Source organism: Chiloscyllium punctatum, chromosome 26, assembly GCF_047496795.1.
Source record: "Chiloscyllium punctatum isolate Juve2018m chromosome 26, sChiPun1.3, whole genome shotgun sequence".
Taxonomy (NCBI): Eukaryota; Metazoa; Chordata; class Chondrichthyes; order Orectolobiformes; family Hemiscylliidae; genus Chiloscyllium; species Chiloscyllium punctatum.
The window spans coordinates 32743633-32752723 of NC_092764.1; the positions used below are offsets into that span (position 1 = coordinate 32743633).

General features: G+C 41.7%; 1 protein-coding gene and 2 non-coding genes across 4 annotated transcripts; all 3 read left to right on the forward strand.

The window, feature by feature from the left end:
- Window positions 1-958: 958 nt before the first annotated feature.
- On the forward strand, window positions 959-7602 carry rpl13 (ribosomal protein L13). Of its 2 annotated transcripts, none has more exons than XM_072596086.1 (6): window positions 959-1118; window positions 2242-2370; window positions 2690-2831; window positions 5171-5344; window positions 6492-6548; window positions 7396-7602. In XM_072596086.1, exons 2-6 carry the CDS (start codon window positions 2267-2269, stop codon window positions 7552-7554), a joined length of 636 nt encoding a protein of 211 aa, XP_072452187.1. In that variant the 5' UTR covers window positions 959-1118; window positions 2242-2266; the 3' UTR covers window positions 7555-7602. The 2 variants fall into 2 exon arrangements, with proteins under 2 accessions (XP_072452187.1, XP_072452188.1); XM_072596087.1 differs by lacking the exon at window positions 959-1118 and adding an exon at window positions 1307-1328.
- LOC140453253 (small nucleolar RNA MBII-202) lies at window positions 2528-2607 on the forward strand. The gene has a single exon (XR_011952330.1). It is a non-coding gene; the product is annotated as a small nucleolar RNA MBII-202 (small nucleolar RNA).
- LOC140453254 (small nucleolar RNA MBII-202) lies at window positions 6347-6431 on the forward strand. Its single transcript, XR_011952331.1, has one exon. It is a non-coding gene; the product is annotated as a small nucleolar RNA MBII-202 (small nucleolar RNA).
- Window positions 7603-9091: the final 1489 nt, after the last annotated feature.

The following is a 9091-nucleotide window of genomic DNA, read 5'->3' on the forward strand; positions in this document are numbered from 1 at the left end:
ACCAGGGATATATTTCCCTCCCCACCCCTTTCTGCCTTCCGCAAAGACCGTTTCTCCATGACTACCTGGTCAGGTCCACGCCCCCAAACAACCCACCCTCCAATCCTGGCACTTTCCCCTGCCACCGCAGGAACTGTAAAACCTGTGCCCACACCTCCTCCCTCACCTCTATCCAAGGCCCTAAAGGAGCCTTCCACATCCATCAAAGTTTTACTTGCACATCCACTAATATCGTTTATTGTCTCCGTTGCTCCCGATGCAGTCTCCTCTACATTGGGGAGACTGGGCGCCTCCTAGCAGAGCGCTTTAGGGAACATCTCCGGGACACCCGCACCAAATCAACCACACCGCCCCGTGGCCCAACATTTCAACTCCCCCTCCCATTCTGCCGAGGACATGGAGGTCCTGGGCCTCCTTCACCGCCGCTCCCTCACCACCAGACGCCTGGAGGAAGAATGCCTCATCTTCCACCTCGGAACACTTCAACCCCAGGGCATCAACGTGGACTTCAACAGTTTCCTCATTTCCCCTTCCCCCACCTCACCCTAGTTCTAAACTTCCAGTTCAGCACTGTCCCCATGACTTGTCTGGACTTGTCCTACCTGCCTATCTTCTTTTCCACCTATCCACTCCACCCTCTCCTCCCGGACCTATCACCTTCATCTCCTCCCCCACTCACCCATTGTACTCTATGCTACTCTCTCCCCACCCCCACCCTCCTCTAGCTTATCTCTCCACGCTTCAGGCTCACTGCCTTTATTCCTGATGAAGGGCTTTTGCCCGAAACGTCGATTTCAAAGCTACTTGGATGCTGCCTGAACTGCTGTGCTCTTCCAGCACCACTAACACAGACCTTTAGGGTCAGTTCATTTTACAAGGTCATTGTTTGCCATCACCTTTTTACAAGTTGCATCTGAAACTTTAAGAATTGGTTTCCACGTGTACAGTACAATAAATATACACTACATGACCCTGACGGTGCAGCCACCATCTTTGTGCGGGGCAGCAGTGGAGCCAGTGTCCTCTGCTCTGATTGGTTAATCACTGGGGGGCCTATACATATCCCGGCATCCTCTGGGGTAGCTCGCTCTTTTCCATCGGCCATCTTCTTCCAGAAGGTAGGTGTTGTGTTAGAGTGTGAATAAAATCACAATCCATCCGCTACTTTCATTAAGCAAACGAATGCTGGACTGACACTCAGCTGTATGGCGAAGAACGGACTGTTAATGTCCGTGAGCATTTCTGAGGGCAGATGTTGCGTAGGCTGCCTAACCGCCGTTTACTTTGCCTGGAGGATTGGGGCCTAAATCCCGAGCTGGTAGTTCCTGGTGTGTGTGTGTGTGTGTACCGGCGCGGTTCCACGGCCCTCCAGTGACAGTTCCTAAACTACCTGCCTCCCCCATGTGGCGGTTTGCACTTGAATGGACCGTGTGTGGTCGACTACAGAGGCTCAGTGTTTCGGAGGAGTTGTAAATTACTGTTTATTAAAAGGCTGAGTTAGTATGCGAGTTTTTCATTAGTCTCGGCTACGGTTTGTTTCCCTTTTGAGTTTGTGGACAAAGTTAAATATCACACAACACCAGGTCCCAATAAGTCCACCCCAGTCCAGCATGGGCACCTCAACAATCGTGGCTACTTCGAATTTGTACATGTGTGCACTTGCTGAACTTGTCCAAATCGCACTGAAGCATTTTTGCATCCGTGTCACACTTCATCCTCACCCTCCCACTTCCTTCAACCTCCAGGTATCCCAGAGCGCTTTTGGTAGTCATTGCAGTGCCGTCTCTGCGGCAGCGTGTTTATACACAGCAGTATTATGACCATGGAATGTTTTTGGGATTAACCCCCATGCCTTGATTTTAAAAAAAGTGGTCTAAAATCTTTAACATCCATCTTAAATATGGTGTTTCCCAACAGTATAGTGCTCCTGCAGTACTGCACTGAAACATCAGCTTTTGTTTGTTGTGATGAAATCCTGGAGTAGACCTTTAACCCACAAACATTTGGAGGTGCGACTGTTGCTGATATATGGTCCAGAGGCAATGATCCAAATGTTCTTTGAGTATTCTTCACTAGTATTCAAAGTGGTTAATATTAGGTTGTGTATTTTAAATTGGAATCTACTTGGTCAGTTTTTTTTTAGTTTTTCTGATCATGAACTTCTACAGTAAGGTATGTGTGGCATATTATATGTGTGGCATATTATTTGCTGCATTTAATTATCTTTACTTACAATTACAGGGTTTCAGCCCTTCAATAAGCAGTCATGGCCCCAAGTCGAAATGGAATGATTTTGAACCCCCATTTCCATAAGAACTGGCAGAAAAGAGTACGGACATGGTTTAATCAGCCAGCCAGAAAAATCCGCAGGTATGCAATTCAATCCTGAGAACTTAAAACTCTGCTTTATTTCCACTGAGGAATCTACTTGGGTGGACTACTGAAAAGTAACTTCAGGTCTGTACATTAGCTAAATTTAGGAAGGCAGAACTACAACTGTATTCTTTATTACCATTTCACAGTCAGATGATGATATTTCTCCGGAATCTCTGTACTTCCTTGATGATTACCATTGAACCCTTTATTGCTGATGACTGTGGTCTGTTCTAAGTTCTTTGTTAAAATGTCCATGTAGGAAGATGACAAGAAGTTTCTGATCCTCAACTTCTCTACTGTTGTTGGTTGGCAGGCGTAAGGCACGGCAGGCAAAAGCACGCCGCATTGCTCCACGTCCAGTTGCTGGCCCCCTTCGACCAGTTGTTAGGTGTCCCACAGTCCGGTATCACACTAAAGTACGGGCTGGACGAGGCTTCAGCCTGGAGGAACTAAAGGTAATGTTCAATACATAAATGTAACTTTTTTCAAAGTCAATTGAATATAAAATACAACCACTGAATAAGTTTGATTTTCCCATTGTAACTTGTTTAGTGGGGTTCCAGTGGGGATTATAGATTGGATTGGATTGAATTGAATTTATTCATTGTCACGTGTACCGAAGCACAGTGAAAAGCTTTTTATCTTACGAGCAATACAGGCAGATCACACAGTTAGGTAGCATAGATAAGTAAATAATAGGTACACAGCGGCAAAAACAAAAATACAGGTACAGGCGAATGTTCAACATTTTGAGTCCATTCAGTATTCCAACAACAGTAGGGTAGAAACTGTTTTGAAACAGGCTTTATTCAGGCTTCTGTACCTTCTCCTTGATGGGTAGAGGTTGTAGAAAATCTTTGCCTGGATGGAATGAATCTTTGAGAATGCTGGCAGCCTTTCCTTGACAGCAGGCCTGGCAGGTGGCTTCTACAGATGGGAGGTTGGCCTTTGTGATTGTCCAAGCCAAGTTCACCACTCTTTGTAACTGTCTTTGATCTTGAATGGTATGGTTATCATACCAGACAGTGATACATCCAGACAGAATGCTCTCAATGGCGCACCAAAAAAAGTTGGCACGGGTATTTGCTGTCTTGTCACACTTCCTCAGCTACCTGAGGAAGAAGATGCGTTGTTGGGCCTTTGTAACCAGTGCATCTACATGAAGAGTTCATGAAAGCTTGTTGGGGATGACCACTCCCAGGAGCTTGATACTCTCCACTCATTCCACCTCTGTGCTGTTAATGTGCAGGAGGCATGAGTGACATTCCCCCGAAAGTCAATAATGAGTTCCTTGGTTTTGCCAGCATTGAGAGCTAGGTTGATCTCCGTGCACCAATTTTTCAAGTCTTCCACGTTCCCCCGTCTGTAGTCTTTGTCGCCAGCTGCGATTCAACCAACTATGGTGGTGTCATCAGCGAACTTCTATATGGCATTGGACTGGTATTTAGCAACTCAGTCATGGGTATACAGTAAATACAGTAGAGGGCTGAGAATGCACCCCTGTGGGGTTCCAGTGTTGTGTTAGTGAGGATGAAATATTGTCCTAAATCTTCATTGATTGTGGCCTGTGGGTCAGGAAACTGAGGATCCAGTTGCAGAGAGTGGGACTTAGTCCAAGATCACTCATTGTAGTAATCAGTCTCCAGGGGATAATAGTGTTGATTACAGTTCAGCCTTCAATGAGTAGGATTCTTATGTAGCTATTCTTGGTGTCAAGATGTTCTCGGGAGGAGTGAAGAGCAAATGATATGGCATCTGACGTGGATCTGTTGATCCGATTGGCAAATTGGAGTGGGCCAAGAGTAGTGGGGAGGCTGGAGTTGATTGATGCCATGACCAGCCTTTCAAAGCACTTCATGACGACCAAAGTTAGGGCCTTTGGACGGTAGTCATTAAGACATGTTGCGTGAGCCTTCGTAGGCACAGGGATGATGTTGGCTGTCTTGAAACGGGTAGGGACAATGGCCTGCTGCAGAGAGAGGTTGAAGATGTTCGAGAAAACCTCTGCCAGTTAATCTGCACATGCTGAATGCACAGCCTGGTACTGCATCTGGTCCCATTGCTTTCCTTGAATTCGCTCAAAGGAAAACTGATCTGACCTCTGATGCAGTGACTGTTGGAATAGATTTGTCAGGACGAGAAACCATTTCCTGAGGGGCTCTGGCTAATACTGAACATAACTAAGAGCTAGACTGAGGGAGTAGACCCATTAGAGAACAGGCGATCAGACATGCTAAACAGTACAGAGGGGAAAAAGAAAGGTATAAATAACTGTATGGTGTATAAATGCCGTTCATGTAAATTTTATAGGAATGTCATGAAATAAATGTTACATTAAGTCATCCACTGAGATTTAGGGCACTGATACAAAGCAAAAGTTTGGGTACATTTGAAACAGTGGTATCATTTTTATCATAATTACCTAATCCAAATTAATTAAAGGTATGGGGACAGTTTTATATACACTGTTTTAAAAGGCTTTAGCCAGAATTCCTTAATTTACTTATCAATAAAGGAAATTTATAGAGTTGTGTATTGAAAAGGATCTAAGCTTTTGGGCGTGATACAGAATATTGACTTGAGGGGTGATAGCGCATGTTTATTGACTGAGAAAACATTTAGAAATTGAATTGAAGATTGCTTTTTAATTGTTCATTACAATCAGTGATGATTTATCTTTTTGAACCTTTTCCATCTGATGGCCATGGTTGTTGCTTGTTAAACATTGTTTCTGCATTTTCTTTCCTTCCCCTCATTGAAATAAATGCATTCTATTTTTGTGCCAATGTAACAGGCAGCAGGCATTCACAGGAGAGTTGCACGTACTATTGGCATTGCTGTTGATCATAGACGCCGGAACAAGTCAACTGAATCTATTCAGTGTAATGTTCAACGTCTGAAGGAATATCGCTCTAAACTGATAATCTTCCCAAGAAAGGCTTCAGTTCCTAAGAAGGGCGATTCTTCTGTAAGTAACCATAAAATGTTTGCATAACATTCTGAAATCAAATTGAAAACTATATTTCCAAGAATAATTCAAGTACTAATGGTGGAGTACTATTGGCTCTTAATATCTAAAAATGAAAATTGTCCCACCATGCAAGTCTGAAATAAGATAATTGGGTAAATCTACTTCCATATTAACCTGGATAGGCTAATGAACAATAAATTTCAACTGTGATAGAGGGAATAGCTTTTTTAAATTTAAAAAGTTCTTGACCGTTGCTTTATCTTTTGAGGACATTGATCCATCTTGGCTGCAGCACTCTATATGTTTGTGTTCTTTGGTCAGCTGCAATGCAGGAATTTCAGTTGTTCAGGAGCCTCGTTGCTAAATCAGATCCTTTGCAGATTTCTAGTGTGAGCCCATGTGACCAATCATCGCAGCATATGCTGAGGATCAGAAATGTACCTTTCTGCCTCTTGAAGCTTTCTGCTCCACAAATGAATCCTATATGCACGTTAATGTGAAACTGAAAGCATGTTTGCTTGTTCAGAATATATTTTGTTTTTAAATTTTTTGCACATATGAATGGTATTTTAGAATAAAATTTTAGTTCGGTATTTAAGGAACCCTAATACACTGGCTTTAGTGGAAGGTTGGATGTGCGTATCCCAAAGTCAAAACCTTGCTTTTGTATAATGTTGGCAGATAGCATCCTCCTGATCAGATGGAGGCAGAGTAAAGTTTTGGACCAGAATGAGCACTCATGGTAAAACAGTCACAACATCCAGCACTGTTAGGCGATTTGGAATAGAAACACACTAACTGTGAGATGGATATTACTTAATGGGTTCCTTTTTCTGAGGGGAATTGGAATATTCCAATAGTAGAAAGTAATTTGTTTAAACTAATGGCGCCGTGAATTGGTCAGATAACAAAAAAAAACTCGTGTCTCAACTCTTTTCTGCATCGGGACTGAGTTATTAATTTCAGTGGTTGTAGTGATGGCCTGTCACCACAGTTGTATGATGAAACTTTCTTCGGAAATCTCTGCACATCGTTGATGATTTTTGTTGAACCTTCTCCATCTGATGACTGTGGCAGTGTCATTAATTTAAATTCTTTGGGTTTGTTTAATTCTACACTATTGACAATGATTTCATCCTCACAGGCAGAAGAAATTAAACTGGCAACTCAGTTAACTGGACCAGTCATGCCAATCAAAAATGTAAGTAACTTTCTAAATATTAATTGACAATTTGTTTAAAATTAATTAACTGTCATAATGCTCAGAGTTACCAGGTGATGGGCTCAATATATTGCATCCCTCAGGTGGATGTAAAAGAGTAAGGAAATTCTTCATGTTCTGCCCAAATTTCACCAGTCCAGCACTTTTCTTAAAAGACTTTCTCATTTGTGGTGAGCTGTTTGCTGTATTTCCCCACATTAACACCGTGGCTGTACTCCAGCAACAGCTGCACGTGAGGTGCTTACATTACAAAAGAAATGCAAAATAAATTAAACACATCACCTGTGCACTCAAAGATACTATATTTCTGCAGTATTTTGACTGTAAAGTGTTTTGAACCATTCTCAAGATGTAAGAGGCACCTTTTGTTAATTTATATAATCCATGTTGACTGTATGTGATGGATAAAACACCTAATAAATAAATCTTTGCATATATACATTCAAATCTATCAGATTAAGGTACTAATTGTATGGCCACTTATGGTAATTGTGAAAGTACTTGAATGTGGGGTGACCTTTCACCTGGACCTGAGCCTATTTTTTCCGAAGCAGAAGTTGACAAACTTTGTTTTGGTTTCCTTTGACTAGCTCAGGGAGCCATCAAATTTAGAAATGGTTTCTAAGGAGACTGCAGCAGACAACATTTTATGGTGAACTTTGTTTTGTTTAATTTTGTAGCAGCAATCTTATTTTGATCTGATTGCTTGGCATATCAAAGTTCTATTGTCCTTTAAATAAGAGATCTAATTCTATCTATATGCTTCTGAGCACATTGATGCAAGTTTTTATAAGCTTATGCTTATGGTTACAATTTTCCCGTTCAGATATACAAAAAAGAGAAGGCCCGGGTGATCTCGGAGGATGAGAAGAATTTCAAAGCTTTTGCAACTCTCCGTATGGCCCGTGCCAATGCCCGTTTGTTTGGAATCCGTGCTAAGAGAGCAAAAGAAGCTGCGGAACAGGATGTTGAGAAGAAAAAGTAAAATATAAAATGTTGAACTATTCAATAAATTTTTCTTTTTAAAAAGAAATGATGTTTTCGTTGCGAAACCACATTGTTCATGTTCTGCCCTTTTACAGGGCTTTGTGATTTTATACTGTTTTGTCTTCAAATTTAGTTTGGCACAACTTTTAATGTTAAACTGTTCTAACACAGCAACATTAAAGACCCTCAAATTATTATGAATTATACCTAAAGAAAGGCTTTAACCAATCTGAGACTGATTAATCAATTTTATACACTGCTTAAACAGAAGATTTAGCAATCTAACAATACAGTAACTTCAACAGAGCAAAGTTAAAAATCACACAACACCGGTAAGCAGTGCTCAGAAAGTTGGTACTTCCAAATAAACTTGTTGCACTATAATCTGGTGTTGTTTTTTATTTAACTTTTTGTTCACCCCAGTTCAGCACTGGCACCTCCGCATGTTTAGCAGATCAAATTAGGTAATCTAATTGATGTCTCTTCAAGCCCAATAACCTTTGTTTTCAGCCCCATTCACATGAAAAAAACAGACAAATGTGGCTTAAGGATAACTAAAAGGAAATAACAACACTGGCCAGATTGTTTAAGTGTTTTCACAGTGTATTCCTTAGGAACAAATGGTTTCTATGTTGGTTTTCTGAGTGCTGCTGAACAAAGAGAGCTTGGAGTGCAGGTTCATAACTCCTTGAAGGTGGAGTTGCAGGTAGATAGTATAGTGAAGAAGGCATTTGGTATGCTTTCCTTTATTGGTCAGAGTATTGAGTACAGGAGTTGGGAGGTCATGTTGTAGCTGTACAGGACATTGGTGAGGCCACTGTTGGAATACTGCGTACAATTCTGGTCTCCTTTCTATTGGAAAGATATGAAACTTGACAGGGTTCAAAAAAGATTTACAAGGATGTTGCCAGGGTTGGCGGTTTTGAGCTATAGGGGGAAGTTGAATAGGCTAGGTCTGTTTTCCCTGGAGTGTTGGTGGCTGAGGGGGGTGACCTTATAGAGGTTTACAAATTGAGGGACACAGATAGGATAAATAGACAAATTCTTTTCCCTGGGGTGGGGGAGTCCAGACCTAGAGAGCATAGGTTTAGGGTGAGAGAGGAAAGATATAAAAGAGACCTAAGGGGTAAACTTTTCACGCAGAGGGTGGTAAGTGTATGGAATGAGCTGCCAGAGGAAGTGGTGGAGGCCGCTACAATTGCAACATTTAAGAGATATCTGGATGGGTATATGAATAGGAAGGGTTTGGAGGGATGTGGACCAGGTACTGGCAGGTGGGACTAGATTGGGTTAGGATATTGGACCGAAGGGTCTGATTCCATGCTGTACATCTGAGTCTTTCAGGTTTTTTTTCTTTTCATTCAAAGGAGGTCAATGCTATTTAGTTTCCATTCTTTGAACTTGCGGTTGCTGATAATGGCAGATTAGACAGGGAGCTTTCAAATCTTTGTGCTATAATATTAACAGCGTGACTCTTTCAGAAAACAGTCCAAAACAAAATTCAAGCTCTGGTCTCTAAGCATATCCCCACAATG